The sequence below is a fragment of the Ornithodoros turicata genome, chromosome 1 (genome assembly GCF_037126465.1).
Source record: "Ornithodoros turicata isolate Travis chromosome 1, ASM3712646v1, whole genome shotgun sequence".
NCBI lineage: Eukaryota > Metazoa > Arthropoda > Arachnida > Ixodida > Argasidae > Ornithodoros > Ornithodoros turicata.
In genome coordinates this window covers 191,504,538-191,523,085 of record NC_088201.1, presented here as the reverse complement: position 1 = coordinate 191,523,085, position 18,548 = coordinate 191,504,538, and the positions used below count along the sequence as shown (strand labels likewise).

The window sequence follows — 18,548 nt, the reverse complement described above, 5'->3', positions numbered from 1 at the left end:
GTCGGGCGGAATGTGTACGAATGAAAATTTTGTCCCCTGATTGTGTCATGTACGAAATGCACAAAAGAAAAGTGCAATGCGATTTCCCCCTGCAGATTGGCTTCACGATTTTAGAACTGAGTAAGTTAACCAAACACTCGTTCTACTATGAAACCCTGGTGAGTAAGCTCACTTGTTCGGTGATTACCTGCTACTTTGATATGGACTCTCTGATCCTTGGCCTATTCTGCAAGGACTACGAAGATCAGTTACGTGATCATCATAACGGGATCATCCACTGTACAGCGAGAAGAATCGTGGTAGGCTTGGCGCGTTCAAAAGTGAAACGGGTAGCATACCCATCAAGGAAGTAATATGCTTGAAAGCCAAAATGTATTCCATCAAATTAGCTGGGGGAAAACAAATTGCAAGAGCTAAAGGGGTCAAAAAGAACATTGTGCGCAAACACCTCCTCCATGATACGTACCACAATACCGTATTCAAGCACACTAGCGTATCACACGAACAGGTGTCAATAGTGGGAAAGAAACAGCGCATCTACACCATCAGAAATCTGAGAAGAAGTCTGATGGCGTACGACGACAAACGATACCTCTACAATGACGTGAACTCCTACTCGTACGGAAGCTTCGAATATGGTAAGCTCGAGTGGATGACGTAGATAGCGGGATTTCACCTGGCGTTCTTTCCCCCGCACAGATAATGCAGTGAATGAGAAGGAGTAGCGTCATTTGGATTGCGTCACTGGAAGGATGTGGTACCTCGTTCTCTTCTCGCTCGTCTCCTGAGCGCTGGCTCTGGACGCCGGCAACTGTACGGCGAGCATCAAGCTGGAGAAGGATAAGCACACGTACGCGCACGAATGCCCTGGCGACATCTTGGCCATCAGAGAGTGGCACGTGGTACCTATGCGGTCCGGCATTAACCTGGACAGGAACGCTACTGGATCGCCGCGTACGTGCCTTCACTCGCTGTACGTGGGCGACAGCTATTAAGATATCCAGTGCACGTTGAAGTGTCAACTCACGGAGGATGAAATTTTTGTCAGCCGCTGTCCCGGAGACATCTATATGATCCGTCACTTCCACAGAACCACGCACAGCATCAAAGGAATCAATCTCTCCAAGACTGCCATGCTTTTTCTCAAACATGTATTCGATAAACGTTGAAATGTATTTTTTCTCTGTCTGTGTGAGATAATAACAAAATAAAAAATTTGAGTTATATATTATCATGAGTTATAGGTTGGAGGAAAACCTATCGCAGAAACTGAGGTGTTGTTTCTTACTCGATGGTTTGCCCTGTCCATGGACGCGACAAAACGTCGACTAAAGGCTGAACGGCATGGAGCGATTTTTTCCGCGCGAAAACGCGACGTGCGATAAACTCCGTCCCCAACGCGACCGGGTACTCCCGCATGCAACAAGAGAAAAACGACGTGCTCGGCGTGCTCCCAGTGTTCCATGAACACAGGGGCGTCAGTGTGCGCACCGATGTTACATCCGAAAATTTAACGAGATGACCGCTAAAGTAACAAATACATACTTAAAGCAAACCTTGCAGTTGATAGCCAATGTGTTACGTATTTTGGGGGTTGACTATTACCGTCTCGATACGATAAACTTGTTTCCGTAGACGAAACGGCATGCCCAAATGAACTGTGTCGGATCAGACCTCTAGCTAGCATTTTTTATGGTCATCCGAACGAACCTCTCAAAACACTCCTTTTGGTTTCATGAGAACAAATCAGAAACCCGGAAGAACAGGGAAGGTCATCGCTGGCCGAGAACTGGCGTGTTTTTCTTCACCTATGCGTCCATCAGCAATTGCCGGCATGCACTTCGGTCTACTCCACCAGGCAAGATGGCTCTTCGAATCACGTGGTCCTTCCACCAGCTCTCATTGCAAAAGAGTCTTCACAACTTCCGGAGGCGTCGTGACGCCGAGCGTTTTTCTTTTTTTTTTTTTATGTTCTCTCCTTTGTAGCGGATATACGGCGAAAATCTGGCGCGCGGGTCAAAACTTTGCCGATGCATGCGACTCGCGAACAAAAACGCTTCGTGCGGATGTTGTTTCAGATAGTGGCAAAATCGTGAAAGACATATTCTCTACATACACATATTCTCTGGGGAAAGTGCCGCGTACACACAGTGCACCTGCAGAATGTTTCATAACGTAAATCGTACATCGAGCGCTCACTTTCAACAACTTTACTGACATGCGACATGGAAGGTGCTTATAATCATTTCAACAGGAACTCACTTTCCCATTCAGATAACAAAATACTTTCCGAGCTAACACACGTGTTGCCCGCTTTCTTTCTCACTTGTATTTGTCTTCTTGCACTCTTTGGACCTCAGGGAGTCCTTTTTTTTATCTGTAAAACTGGAGAAGCGCTCAGCACATAGAGTGCACCAGCAGGTGCACTCCACTCAAAGGGACAAAGGTTGGTAAGAAAGGATTCCCTGACGTCCAACTTGTGCAGGACGCCAAACAACATTCTGTGATTGACATTAATTCGCATTCTGTGTTTCATATTGATTTATATTGTGTCACAGCTGATAACTGCTGATAATAGCTGATATAGCTCTGATACTCACCATTTACAGTTTTCCTTGTACCCGAACGAGAACTCTGTGGGGAACATTATCCCATACGGACGAGCAACTTCATACAAAGAAGATTTTAGATCTTTGTACGTCGATTTCATGAGATAAAAACTTTCCGCCGGTGGGTACAACGACGCTCTAAATTAGAGATCAAGGACAAAAGTCAGTGAAACACATCGCTTTATCAGGTCCAAGCAACGCAGTCGTAAAGAGCACCACAGTAAGCAAAAACGTTACCACATCCACGGTAATGTCTTCAAACTAGACGACAGCGCTCTAACTAAAGAGTAATATATTTCCAAGGGCTCACCAACTATGCTAACCCAGAAACTGTGACATGCATTAGCATACATCCTGAGCTCTTCTCACATGGACAAAGTCTTGCGTTTAGTTCGCATAGATCAGATTGCTCCTGTTTGTATGCCTGCAATGAACCTAAACGCACACAAGATCAGGTTCCCGTTGCCCAGATATTATCGCCTTTGAGTCAGAAAGCAGTTTAGCTACTAGTGAGTGATACTACCATGTGTAGGAATTCGTAAAAAGCTGTGCTGTCTCGAAAGCTTTCAAGATGTAGTAAAGTTTTTTCGAATGAGTCTTTAATTTGAGCACAAGTCATGCAGTGAGGTCCGAGCTTCTACCGACAGTCATGAATAATCATAACCTTCTCTGAAGAACAGTCCCTTTTTGCAATATATGTTCTCTGCCTGAGCCTCTGCCCGTAAATAAGCAGCGTAAGATAAATTATCCAGCATTGGTCGACCGTCGATCCATCGTCCATAATGGTCCGGCGTTGTGGTGTCTTTTGTCTCTCGTCCGTGATTCACCGCTGGTTCTTAACCTTCCATATGATGTACCAACAGGCCCAACTACGTACCATTCTCACATAAATTATCCGGTGTTGGTGTCCGCACATTGTGCAAAAAGTAGGCTGTGTTCTCGCGCAAGTAGGATGATCCCAGCAGCTGTAGCGCGCGTGAGAGGACTTCAGTCTGCGCACACTCTAGAAAGCCCTTCCCTCCTTCAAGGAGCATGCATGTGAATGGGCACGTTAAGTAGCAGCTCCAGAGTACTGGGAGCGCGGTCCTTCTTTACTATACGGCGTCACTCGTTCTCCGCGAGGTGGCCCTCTTAATTAACTGTAACGCTCCAGCTTGCATATGTCGGAGCGGCCATGGAGGAAGGAAACACAGGAGCGGCCCTTCCAACTTTTTTTCATAGGGACGAGTCTGTCAGCTTTGGCATTGCATTCTGGGATCGTCTTGTCTAACACGTGACCGCTCACGTGACCACAAAAGAATGCGCACGCCAGCTGCCAAAGCAGACGACGGGAGTCGTGGTTCTCTTGGAGTGGAGTCGTACAAGACCAGTCACGCTCTGCAGGACAAACACGGAGAACTAGCAAGATCATTCAGTGACGTTTGTGTGACGATCTGGCCACGTTCTGTGTGTCTGTTGCTGAAGTGGTAAAGAATGCCATTAATCAAACTTGTACAACAATGGAGGAAATCAAATGAACCTGCAGCTGTAGCACAGCGCCAGCTCGCAAACGAACGATTCAAGATGACTCTCTCACACACAGGGCACGACCGATCAAGTACGTACTTACGAATGAAACGTTATTCCCGTAACAGAGCTGCTTCCCTTTGAACGACAGCCGCAGCCGTGCTAAGAACACGTTAACACAACGTTGTTTCAGCAATGGCGCTCACATTTTAAGAGTAAATGACTTGGGAAATGCATAAAGGCACGGAAAGCAGCGCGAGCAACAAAGCGTTGCTAAACCGAAACCTTAGAGAGGATCACGTGGTGGACAGGAAGTAACGACGGCTTTGACACGAGCGACCGCCACAGGGGTCCCACGAAAATCTGTTCGAAACAGCCGCTGCTGTGTTTCCTTCCTCCATGGAGCGGCTACGTGGTGCTCCTGCTGCGTGACGTATGGACTAAGGGGAGGCCAGAAAACCAATGAGCGGAGTTGGAAAGCGGCACGTTCGCTGCGCGCGCATCGCTGTCGTGGCTCTGAAAGATACTGTAGTAGTCGCACCAGAGTACGACTGACAGAGTACACTGAGGGTTTTGGTGGAGCCCCTAATTACCGCGACCAATGAATGATGCCGCTATCACTTTATGACGTAAAGTGTCTGCGCCACGCCGTGTTCGTAGCAGACGAATTGCCCTTGCGAAGTGAGACCTCGCGGCTGCGCACTACAGTGCTGTTACGTCATACGGAGAGTGTTTGGTTTGGACACAGGGACAACGCTTGACAGTCAGGTTGTAGGGCGCTTCCGTGAAAGCTGCCTTGTACAGTAACGGCAAATGAGCTAGGGCACAGGCCTAACTACATAATCCAAACGATAAAAACCCGAGACAATCAAGGAAAAGTCAAGGACGGCACGTTCGCTGATAAAGCTTAACATTTAATGACAGGAAATGCCTATATTCCCAACAACCCCTGGATAGGTGGTAAGGGAGAAACGGAAGGAACACTCACACAATTGTACAGTAACTTGAGTAGAGTATTTAAGTTACATATCTTAATTACTTCTGCGAGCGACTTGGAACCTTGAAAATACTTTCAACAGTCTGTATTTAGTAGTCTAACTAAAATAATTTTTGGATAATTTCTACTAATTTTCCAAGGTACTTTGAAGATACGTACTTCTCTTTGCGTGATACGGAGCGAGTAGTAAAGGGGAACTTAGTAGTAGCGCGGTCCTTCAATACTCTTCCTGGTCACGAAACTCCGCTCGAATACAATTGACTAGGTCACTTAGGGACAATTGCTCTCGCTTGGGGCGATTGCGTCGTTCGGGTGGAGAAACCCTCGTGGTGCAGACGACGTTTCCGCAGCACTGCATGTTTTCAGGGGATATTTGATAGGCTACTTTTTAAACTTCATTTCGTGTTCATAACAGAAACAATTAATTCTCGAAGTGATATATGATTTGAGCCGGCACATTTCAGTTCAGTGAACGTAAATTTGCGGAATTTGGCGCGTATATTGCAATTTTCGTTGTTGTCTTTCTTTGACACGGATAATTTTAATTGTGCTCTCACTCGGGGCTCTCAATGATGGTTGAGAAACATATTATTGTATTTTGTTGCACAATCCAGTGATATATTATAAGCTAATAACGCTTTCCGTAGTCATTGCGTGAGGGCGAAACTTCCCAAACGCGTCATTTTCTTGATTTCCTCGTAACAGTTTGTTGTAACGTGAACAGAGATAAAATGACGAGGTGACTCCATTTCAGCGCAGACAGATAAGACTTCAGAAGACAACAACAACAACAACAATAAATGAAGAGGTGATGATGACATGGGATGTTTCCCCGTGGTAGCCACAGGACACTACCCCACTTCACAGTGGTTAATATGAAAGGATGAATTATGGTGAGATTGAAGCGACGACAGGTCGGAGTTCTGTTTAGAGGTCTTCGAGGGGTCCAGTGGCCTGCATGAAAGCAAAAAGGGAGCGAAGAGCGCGGCACTGATGCGCAGGGGAGCTCCATGGGCCAAGTACTTTGGACAGGCTGAATGGTCTACGGTCGAGGAGTTCAAGTTGGCGTCGAAGTACCCGGTGTTCACAAGTACCGCTCACAGTCCTCGATGATATGGGGGATCGTAGCTGAGGTGCGGCAAGCTAGGCACAGCGCCGTGTTACTGTAACCCAGCTTAACACGGAACACAGGGGTGAAGGCGACGTTGAGTCGTAGACGCCGCAGGAGTGTCGTAAAGCTGCGAGGGAAGCCACCTGGCATGACTTCAGAAGAAGTACGTATTGAAATCCTGCATTTTAATCATCTAAAATGATCTTTGGCGGTATGATTGCCGGGGCATACAGATGCTATAAATCGTATGGCTCGATGGTTTTCGGCGAGGAAATATGCTTATATTGTTTTTTGTTTGTCTTTTTATGTGGTGCAATGCCATGCACAAGGTTTAACGTATCGTAGAGAGCAATTTTTACACACTTTGGGAAGAGATGATAGGAAAACTCGTTGTGAGAGATCACAACAAAACCAACAGGCACAATGATTGATGCCTCCTGAATGTAGTTCGGACGAATACTCTGTAATTACGGAGGAAACGACATGTTTCTTTGCCGATTCCAACAGGAGTCAAGCCGGGTTATTAAATTAACACGATAGAATTCCCTGTTGATGAAGTGTGGCCTGATAGCGCTTTCCAACTATAGAATTTGGCTGACAAGATTCAGATATCAAATTCAACGGCTACACTATCATCGCGTTGTAGATCGCCTCGGTATATGAGTCAGATCAGCTCCAGGACATTTTACTGAACAAACTATTGAAAATGGTAGAATGGAGTTTTCTTTCGGAGGTCTGAAGGACATTTTGTGATTGCCCAAACACTACATTTACGAGAACAACACGGCAGTATCTCTAACAAAAACAAAAAAAGGCGAGAGATAAGCAGGGGGAAGGATAGAAAAAAAATCTTTTGTGTTAGCCTTTCTCTTCAAATTCAGGATGAAGACAAGGAAACTACATATTTTAGCACTATACACGGCCAACAATAACAACAACTTTATTTTAGCTTTGGAGAGTGGATAGGTTCATTGCCACACGGCCACGAATGGTCTCTAGTCTGCAGTTTATGGTCCGCAGAAGCTTTTGACGCATTGCAGAAAGAAACAAAGGAAAATTAATAGATAAAAAGCGAAAAACATCACCCCTCCCCCTGCCTGCTTTCAGTGCAGCAAAAACAAATAGGTATGAGCGGGCTTCGTTTACTAAGCCGACCTGGCATTACATATTTCCTTCCAATGTTTCCCCTAAGACATGTTATTGTACTGATATCGTGTTGAATGATATATCTTTGAAAATGTTACGGTTCTTAGTGTTTGATGCTACACATGTCACACAGTGATCAACTTGAAGAAGCTCAACAAATCACGCTTATCTCAGTACATCTCCAGTAAGACTATTAGCGAATGTTTTCTGCTTATTCCCGTAGACCAAGTCATCTCTGTTTTTTAGACAAAGAAAACATACTTTCATTCAGTTCTCGCGCGAGTTTCCTGACCAGAAAGAGCATTGAGTGACCGTAGTAGTAGTAAGTTTCGTAGAGTAGAGAAGTTGGGAAGAGTACGGAAGTAGTAAAGGGGTGGGCTCAAGAGTGCTTTGCTCTTGCGATAGAACCCGTTTTAGCTGTGATGTGCATGTCCTGACATGCCGAGATCTCTCGCCATAATGATGCCCCTTAAGCCTAGGCTTTCCTCTATCTTAAGAATCTGCATGCTCAGGTGTCTTGTCTGTGCACCCTTTCCTTTATTGACACGTCTAGCAGCCTCACTGTGCAAGCTTGGCAGCGTATTTACCTAGCCTTTGCTGTATTTTCTTGCCCGCCCCTATAAGTGTTGTAATTACTGTGTTTTCTGCACCTGCATGTTCGCTATGAGAAGTGTGTTTTTGACTTTTGTTTAACCTGCATGTCGGACGTTTTTCGTTATTGTTGAGCGTTGCAATTCTGGACCATGCATGCCCGTACATCCCCCCCGCTAGCATTTTGTGCGTGTGTGTGTGTGTGTTCCACGAAAGCATGATGCCGCTATGACAGTCCTCCTCAGGTACCCGCGGACGCGGCTGTAGAGTACGTACCACTGCGCCCATACACCATGTTGCAAGCGCATTGGCCGAGACTGTGCGCGCGCTGCGATTGGTTGAGAATGTTTTGAAATCACATTTTGTACGCGCACATGTGCGTGCAGCGTCTCGGCCGTTTCAGCATAGCTTCGAAATAGCACGGCCGTCATGTCGTCCTCCTGTGTTCGGCGGTGTCAATCGACAGAACAGTTTTCAGAAATATGTTCGCGGGTTTATTCGTCCGTCATTGTGAGTCTACGCGTGTTGTGCTGTTTCTGGACATAACTATTATCCCACGAACAATCTACCAACTGCGGTACCGGAATGCTTCATGAGTTGGAGCGTGAAAACCAAGTTCGTGCGCCGTTGGATTTCGAGGACTGTCAACGAAGACAGGATTACGTGCTACACAAGCGCTTTTCGCTTCGCTATAATGGATGCGCCGCAAGCAGCGAAGGGAGATGCTCATCGTGAAATCGTACGCACTCATGAGACCGGCTTGGTATTAGGAGTTGAACGGTGTGTTCGTTCCGCTTCATGTTCGAACTTTGTCCCAGTGTGTCAGCAACGCAGTAGGCTTTGTACGCACAGTGCACCCATGTATCAGATATTTGAATCAGTGCTTTGTATCCAGTAAATCTTTATTTGACCCAAAAATCGCTTTAGGTATTTTGAATACCGAATAACGGCGGCAGGCCTGAAATCCAGTAGAAGTCGATGGTAGCCAGGACCGGTCGAAAGGCCAGCCAGACATTGAGGCTTCTGATTGGCCGACTGGTTGTGCATAATATCCACCACGTCCCAATTTCATTGGTCGTGTGCCCAGTGTTGTGTGAATTATCTCGAACTATGGGCTCTATAGGGAGCTGTTGGAGCCTGGCTATCATACAGACCCATTTATAGGGAGAGTTTGGCCATTCTTTGATCTTTTGTCGGCTGATGGGTGGAGCCTACTTGGACGTCAGAGTCGTCGTTGCGCTGCCCAAACAGCCTGAGTCCAAGGAGAATCCACTTGTCAGCCATCTGGTGCGCGTCATTTTGACGCTGTCTGCCATCTCGTCGACAGTTTTGTTGTGACAGTGAATGTAGCCTACAGGAATAACCGGCTTCTGACCCACAGCCGCCTGTGATAAGAGGGGCTTTGTTGGCAAACCGAAAGAGTTCAAGGACGAAGGGCTTTCCAACGACTATGTACGCACGTGTCATTTCTCCTTGGATCGTAAACAATTAACGATCAACATCAATATGGCGTCGGCGACCGGCTGACGACGGCAGAACAATAGAGCACGGCGATGGAGGTCGCTCAGCCGTGACGTCGCATGACGCGCTTCAAGTTAGGCTCCTTCTAATGGCCAAACCCGCCCTATAAACGGCTCTGCTATGATGACGAGGATGCTGTCTGATGGTGGCGTCGATTGCTGGAAGGGAGTGCTGCTACTACTGGGTCATCAATGAGTTAAGTGTAGGATAATAATTACATGAATCATTAAATGAGTTTCGAAACTGCATTCTCGTGTGCGTGCATTTTATTTCCAGTGTCATTTGAAGTTTGTATAACTTCACTGAACTTCATATCACTTCCAACTTTATAATTTGAGTATTTGGAGATGTATAATGGCGTGTACTATTAATTAATTAATAGGCAACTGCATTCTTTATCCGGAGACGGTTTGAAATCCGCGAGAACGGGAAAGAATCCGAATTTTTTCACTGGATTTTTTCTGAAATTCCCCATTAATTTTACCGAATATATATTCAGCACCTCTAATTGTTGGCACGATCTAATTGGCCCCTACTACTCCCGCTTTATGGTTAGTAAGCCAGCGAGGAATGGAGGTTTGATCAATCAATACGTGCACCACAATCTAGGGGCCGCTTGGTGGACAGGAAGAAAGAAAAAGTAACCCGATTACACCGGACTGTATCAATAACATTCATTTCGAACCGAATTTAAGATTTTAAAGTGGACCATACACAAAGCTAGGTGCAACGATGGAATAAAAACAGCGTTCCGTTTAACTTTCACGGAATTGTGGTAGTTGTTGTTAACGGGGTAATACCGACACATTAGTGATGCGTGAATGATCAAGACGCGTCGAAACCGCAGAGAAAACTCGCCATTAATTTCCATATGCAAATAACTTAAGTCGTTTGAGACCTGATCTTGTTTTTGCTGAAAAGTAGAGATGGGACGAATCCATAATTTTAGAAGCCGAGTCCGAATCCAAGGAAGGTTCTGCGTATCCACGAATCGTTCGAATACTTTCTTAGAACATAGTTTTTAAACTCTTTTTTTAACGGATCCCTGGAAAGCCAAGGAAAAGCACTTCTACTGCAAAGTGTTTTGAAGCAGAATTTGATATCTTTGTTTAATGAAAAACAAATTACAGAACAGTTCACTTTCAAGAGAAAATACACCCATAGGCTTGTTACTAAGTGTAATTTATTTAACATGTTGTTCATAGATCTACAGGAACTACATAAACTCTCGATTCTGAATTCTTTCCAGGAAACTAAGAAAGAATCAAAAGGAAAGCCGTGTTAGTTTTAAGCTTGCAACGTCGGAGCTTTACACTGTGATTTTGGCGCGCGAGTTTGGCACGATTTTGACCCGCCGGCCAGTCATTGTTTCGGCGTAAACTCGGAGTACCGAATTTAAAAAGGAACAGACAAACGTGGTTGGTGGATTCGAAAGATTCGATTCGCTGTTTTCGACACTGGGATTCTGATTCGCGTATTCCGTTCGCCCATCCCAACCGAAAAGCCACTAAGATCGCAGGGACGCCAGACAGCTCGCCGACTCACTTTCTTGGCGTCGAAAGGGCCCATCCTACAACCAGCCGCATGAGCTGTTGCCACAAAACAGCAGCCAATGAGGAAAACTGCAAGTTGAGGCATCTGGTGCGTTCTTGTTGGTCAATGATTGTAGAACCTGCGGCGTCACTAGTAATACTGACTGCACCGATAAACAAAGTCTTATTTACCGTGCCGCGACAATGGGTTCCCACCTCAGTTGGTATTAAGCGAAAATAGCTAATCTCATAAGGCGTTCGATTACACTGTCGAACCAAAATATAATTACATGGACGCTGTTGGAAACAATTATGGTAAACGAAACACCAGACGGGTTCATTTGGTTTGCTACTTTGCCGTCTATCAACAGACGGCTCGCGTCTGAGAAGTAGTTGTCGTCTAGACAGTCACCATTGTGACGATTGTGATGATACCCATGTCAGACGGCGCATTAAATGTCAGTTAAGAAACTGACATTTCGTAAGTGTCTAACTGCCGTTCCCAACGTTTGTTTGAACGTTTGCTTTGACAACTTGTTACAACAGGAGCATAACGATGAGTCACCGGTTATTGCAATCAATTCCTTCACTGCTTCTGTAGGGAATGATATCATTCAGGTCCAGATATCACGCCCGTACGTGCCGAGAGAAGCGATTTTGTTGCAGCTACCATAGACTCCTATGTATTCTAAACTTTACAAACTTTAATTCGCCAAAAATCAGTGTATCACTTCAGGCCTTCAAAAAAGTGTCATGCCCTAGATAAGCGTCGTCAAGCCAGGTTACGTTCCCACAGCCAGGCGCGCCCTGTTGCAGCGGGGAGTGGCGAACGGCGAGAGTGTCCACATCGAGGTTCGCTGTACTTTCGAGACACTCTGACGAGGGCGAGAGAAGCGAGACATCCACGCGCGCTACGAGGCAATCGTTTGTTTTCATACGCCGTGGACCCTCGTCTTTGTTCTTCGCCTTGGTTGGTTGGTCACAGTCATCCGCCGTCGTCAGTCGCGCAAGGAGCGACTGCTTGGACGGCGCCAGACAACGGGCCTCCGCCGTCCTCCAAGTGACATTTCTGCCGTTGCGGGCGCCGTTACGGGCTCCCACCTGGCAGTGGGAACGCGCCTTTGCGATATACAGCCATTCGGTTGGGAAAATGGTCTTACAATCCTGAGGTAGCCATTAGTCGGCAGGAAATGGGATCGGCCGCTGTGATATACGTTGCAAGTTCGTGACAATCTCCCAATAGTACTGCAGTGCACAAACTGCGTGTCGTCATGGCGACATTGCGGGAGGACCAAAAGTCCTTGGCCCACTTCATATGCAACTGCGCTGGCATTTTGCCTTACAGCGGCTGAGATGATGGACGCGGAAAAATACTCAGACATATTTCAGGTAGTATGCCAGCCTCGGCGACGCAGACGTTGCATTATCCACTCAGCTATAGCAGCAGGCACGACCTGCTGGCTTTCCTTATTTGGTTTCTTGCAGACCATTTACCATTGGCGATAGGAGCCCTTGCCACCCATCTGGTCGGAAGGACAATTTGGCGACAATTTGCATTTTACGCTCCCAAGCAAAGTACAACACTACGCAGTCATTCAATTCTGAACATCGGCTCACTCTTGTACCGCTTTTATTTGCAACACACAGGGCGGTACACGCATCGTTTTCGGACGTCAGACGAGTTCCAAAGCAGCAACATCTAACGAATAGCTAAAAATGTGTGTATAGTTGTAGGGCGTCAGATTCATATGCCTCTAAAAATGCCAGGATCTTCCCGAAAAATGCTTTAATGTAACGAAGAATTCGCAAAACGAATGGGTTATCCTCAACGATCTCATCTGCTAGTTTTTCCTTGTCTTCCTGCGGAAACAGATAGAAAAAGAAGGCGTAATAAATATATCGCCATATCGGTATATTCCACATCATCATCAACTTCGTAACGATCACCGTGTGTAAGGAAGAGCATACAGACTGGGTTTTAAAGACAAGCACAATTTACTCTGCTATGAAACACTTGTCGCTGGAAGCCATGCATATATAAGAAGCAGGTCTCAGGTTGAAATAATTTTGTTTCATTTTTATTTTTTTAGTGTGAGTATTAGCACCAGTGTCCATATCAATCATTAGTAGCAACCGGCAGTATCCGACCCCTTCCGTCCGTTCACCTTTCATCTTTCGTTTTCCTTTTTTTTTTCTGCTAATAAATCCCACACCAACCACACGCGCAAACCAGCATGTTTGACTGGAAGAATACCTGATAAAAACTGATTACTCGACAATTAAGATATGGCATAACGATGCTCAGGGACACCAGAATGAGTTTTTTTACAGGTCTTGCCGCTAACCACGAGCGCTGGCATTTTTTTTATGATTACGAGTATTAAAGAGACTATCACACCCATTCCGGTCCATCCCCGGTCCATTCCCGGACTGTAGTGCGGATTTATTCCGCGTACATCACTAATAATAGGGGATTTTAGTGCCATCGGAAGGTGTTCATGATACGTCACTAAAAACGATTCCGAAAACATGATTTAGCCAATAATCCCCTGTCTTTGGATCGAGTGACATCACAGTGCTAAGCTTCGATTTCATAACTTCCTTTATGGTATCGTCTTCGTAGGATAATTCTCATGTACTAAAGCTCGCTAATAACGCCGAAAATCCGACACGAATTGGTGGCGTTGTTCCCGAGAAGATTGACGTAACGCATGGCAAGAGCTGACGACGCATATTCAGAGTGTTCCTCGATTCCCTATCTGGGAACGTCTCCCGGACAAGGCTAATCAGAGATGCGCCCTTTGGCACGGACGAGACCAATCAGGATGCTGTTGGAGGGACATTGGTAGCCCTGGCGAGCGACCTACCGACAGGCGGGCGGCCGAGACGCACTAGGGCACGCAAACTAGGTCATCGCGTCTGCTCTGTGATTGACTTGCGGAATGTTGTTTCTGAATAGCGCCGGACGTCGAGCCAGGAGTGTAACACCGTGTTCCACGCAACATGGTCACGTAATAACTCGCGCTAGTATGCGAAAGTCAGAGTATTTACCGACGACTTTTCAGTTAGCGGTTATACTGGGACGCGATCGTCAAGAAGACGACCTCGGAGACAGTCGCCTGCGCTGCGCTCCCATTCGTGTGCCTGGTCTACGTCATCATGTTGTGAGCTGCAGAGGGAATGAGAATCTTTAGAACTGGTCTAATTGATGCGTTTTCCGAAGAGAAACTTGACCAAGTTGACTGTGAAGCGATGAGTAACCGTATTGGTTACCTACATACGTTCCCGGATGTGATAATCCCCTTAAGACGTCCACGATGGCGTGCCGTCAGGACCAGAACGCAAATCGCAATTCGAGTACGATTACTTCGCATGAAGCAGTATAATGCAGGGCATCTCTGTGCTGGGAATCATGCTCCTCCAGGTCAACTCCTTGGGCTTCCATACATCTCATGACGACGCCCCTCAATCGCCTTCGGTACTCCTCCTCGTCCTGAAATAGTAAAGAGACAAACGACACATAAAACGGAAAACTGTGTTATGGCCCGTTGAGGACAATAAAGACGTGCCTCTGCTGGCGCGCGCTACTGCGCTTGCCAACCAGGGATCGGATTCACAAAAAGCTCGTGCAACGGAACCTGTCGTAACTCCGTCGCACGGGAAAGATACGACGAAGTGTAGATTCACGAAGGGCACGCGTCGCAAAATCTTCGCAGCTTACGGCGGAATACTGCGAGAGCTCCCGAGCTGTCTTACGAAGAAAGATGCCGGCGTATTTGGCAGCGGTGCATTTGGAGACGGCAAGCAAAGACTCCATAATACGCGCCCACGCATTGCGCTTTGCCACATAACCTTCTAGATAATCCCCGAAGTGTCAATGACGTACTTTTTTTCTTGATAACCTTCGACAAATGCTTCAATTTTGTGCTCCGTAAAATCGGGTCGCACGTATTTTTCAAGCATCCCCTACACCCCGCTAAGAGACCCCCCCCCCCCAATATTGTAACACCCCTCCAAACCGTCTGCAAGAAAGGCCAAAAAACCCATAAAAGCTGCAAATATGGGTGCACACACCCCTTACAAAACACCCCCACCGCCCCCCGTGGGGAACATACTGGGAACATCCCTGCTGGCTCGTCGAACGCGTTTCGCCTGTGATTGCGTGGTGGTGGTGGTGGTGATGGTGAAAGGGCTTGCCGTTGTCGGCCTCACGTATGCGGGCAACGTCACGACTGACGCCCTGGGGAAATGTGCGTCCTGGGCCGACTTCTAGGAGAACTTTGCCGACATGTGTCTGATGTGTGTGTGTGTGACATGTGTGTGGCATTCATTATGGCTACCGAAAAACTGAGAGCACGTGTGGTAACAACGCCAATTGGGGACAGACGACTTCTTCTTCTTCTTCTTCTAACGGGACGACTACTATTGGTACGATTGCAAATTTCTGTCATCGTTATCATAGCGTAAACATATAGCGCATTCTTTTCACTTGCACTGGACTGCACTACCTTGAAATCCACGCAAGACGGGTTTTCGGGAGCTGCACTTTCCAGCTGAAAGGAACTGTATTAGTAATCCCTTTCTCTTCAACAGGAAAGTGCAGCACGCAAATAACCCAGTTCAGATCTGGTGCAGGAGGTGCAAGCGAAAAGAATGCACCCATAGTCTCGCACCCGTTGGCTGCACTGATCTCGATTGTAAAAGGCTGGATCGCGGATAGGGAGCGCGAGCGTGAAGAAACCGGCCGCCATCTTACGGTGCCCGCAACAGTCGCCGCAGCGATCATGGCAACTTCTTGCAATTACGGTCGTACCAACCGTACTGGCAAGGTTACAGGGCCTAAATTTGTACAGGTGAGTCACTCTTTATCGAGGAATAAATAGGCGTTCATTCTGTATATTTAGTTGACCATTATGAAGTGTTTTTTTGCCCAAAACGAGCACTGGATGCAGGTTGCTTGATCGCTCTTCGGACGTTCAATCGAGTACACTTGCATTTTACCCGGCGGCAAATACAGTTTGAGTGCATAATATGCTTGAGAGAACACGTTGCACTACACAGGTAGTGTTGTCATCAATATATGTGCGAGCACTCGAGCGCTTTTTTGCATGCATTGCTAGCATGGTACACGGTGTTCTCTGCGGAAGCAAGTGCCACATTCATTTCTTTGAATTACCTTCGCGCACAAGTTCGGTATTACGTCATAATGAGACCACGATTGCCACCTTTTTTCATGTATTGGCATTGTTTTGTGCCTTGGTTTGATTTGTGACAAAGAATCCTACGTAACGGTGGTGTGGCGCGACTTGAATAACGCCTTTGTTTGAGCTGTATCGTCAGCTTGTTACGATAGTAATAATTTGTAGCGTGTCGTGCTATTTGAAGCAGTTTTTAAGGCAAAAGTGGTCTCTCAATACAGGTTTCGTCGTGAGGGCTACCCAGTGAATAATCTGTGTAGTGTGATACGGCTGGGTGAAGAGGTAAGTATCACGTTCCTCATCCACTGGTTTCTACTTTACAGGAAGGAACAACCTCAGTGCACACACTGTGGTTAGCCTCTCTCAGTTTTGCATATTTTCTTACATGTTCACATTAGAAACACACCTTACACTTTAGGCTCCTTCACCCAGCAATATAATAATTAGAGATTATAATTCTTTTTAGAAGCGTTACCCATATTCTTTTTAGAATAGTTTTTCATCTTTCTAATTTTTAGAAGATACAGGGATTGTAAACCATGTTTTAAACTGATGTTTTAACATTTGTCCAATGCATTTATTAAACAACACATTCATTTTTAACTGGTTGCACCCAAACCAATGTTTTGATGTATTATTTCCTTTGTTGTCGATGCACCATAGAAATTGGAATAATCATCATCAATGCAGGTTACTTCACAGCTGCCTCGACATACTCAAGAAATGGGTGCACAACCTGCGTAATGCCCACAAACTTTGATTACCACAGTATCTCCAGAAAGTATGTGTCACATGGGATTTTTAAATGTGTTCACAGTATATAATACCTTGTATTAACTGTTGTAGATCTAAGCCGTCTCTACAGTACACTCTCAGAAATTAAAACCGTGAGAACCGTGATAATTGTTTCAGTTAATAGGCATGCACATATATGCTATAAGAAGAAAATTATTTCTTGAGAATGCACTTCTCTGGCTACTGGTGTTGTTTACATCTACTGTTGATCACATTCATTTATCACATATTATATTCTTATATATTATTATTATATTATCACATATTCGATCACATTAAATTTAAAATTTAGCATATATGAGAAAATATCAGTGGGGAAGTTGCTATTCATTGCTCATTCCAACCTAAAATTGAGTGCTACAAATTTAGAGAGCGTACCTGACCATTGTCATTCCTAAAATATATACTGCCATTGTAGCAAGGTCACAAAACAATAAATGTAGCCTTTTGCGACCTCCCTGCACGTTCATTGTACCCTGAAACGCATAAGTGCAAGAAATAACTTGAATAAACTTGATGTTGCATAAACTTGATATAAAATGTTCAATAATATAATGTATGATATAAAATGTTGAATAATATAATGTATGATATAAAATGTTGAATAATATAATGTATGATATAAAATGTTGAATAATATAATGTATGATATAAAATGTTGAATAATATAATGTATGATATAAAATGTTGAATAAACTTGAACTTGTATATTCTCTTTACTCACCATCAGTGACCTTTTTACAAAAGCATATCGTGTTAGATTTTTTTTGTTTACGTTTCACAGACGGGGTACACGAGGGCCAAAATGACAAAATCACAACTGTTTCAAGCTCCAAATCGTCCTGCTGCAATTATCCTGTTGCAGACCATACGTGTGTAGTGCAAGAAGGCCCTTGCACATCAAAATGTAAGATGGGAGTCACAGTTAATGCAAAGTGGTTCCTAGGAGAGACTTCGATGCTGAACAAAATTGTGCAAACTGCGGAAGGTGCCATAGAATATATTCAGAAAGCGTGTCTGGTCTCACAACGGTGCTACGACACTCTCTTTTAGATGAGGATGATACTCATTGGAGTTTCAGATGTGCAGCTGCATTTTTTCGAACGTGCTCCACATAACAAGCATGACAAAGTCAGCACTGGATAGCAGGCCCCCGTTCCTAAGCAGCTTTGCTCACGCTGCAGTTGTATTCAGCAAAAGCATGTGAGTACTCGAGAAGGACATTCAGTTTGGCACAACCGCGCCTGCAAATAATCAGAACAAATGAAGGAAGAAACAAACAAACATAGAAGGGCTGTACTTCAAAAAGAGGTAAATCTTGTGTCTCAAGGAGGTGTTACCACTTTTAAGTAACTTAATTGATTAAGCTTACATCACTACCTGATTAACTGTCCTAACGAGCGTGTTCTAATTGCGTGAAGCAATTAAATCACGCTCACAACGTATTTGGGCTGCTTCGGTGTGTTCATATTTGCAAGGCAAAGCACCGCAGTCGTTCACTAAAAGACACTTTCTGCGGCGGTGCTTGATATAAATCATACG

At 45.4% G+C, this 18,548-nt stretch overlaps 1 protein-coding gene across 4 annotated transcripts in view; it reads right to left on the bottom strand.

The window, feature by feature from the left end:
* Nucleotides 1-12,784: 12,784 nt before the first annotated feature.
* Nucleotides 12,785-18,548, bottom strand: part of LOC135378889 (atlastin-3-like) — a 191,258-nt gene continuing 185,494 nt past the window's right edge. Inside the window, exons 18-19 of one of the 4 annotated variants that reach the window (XR_010418606.1) lie at nucleotides 14,065-14,506; nucleotides 12,785-12,873 (exon numbers count right to left, since the gene is read on the bottom strand). Coding sequence is in view for 1 of the 4 variants with exons in the window: in XM_064612050.1 (XP_064468120.1) it covers nucleotides 14,479-14,506 (28 nt within the window). In the remaining 3 variants the exon portion in view is untranslated. Of the gene's footprint in view, nucleotides 14,507-18,548 lie in introns of all 4 variants that reach the window. The other 3 variants (XR_010418607.1, XR_010418608.1, XM_064612050.1) reach the window with 3 other exon arrangements.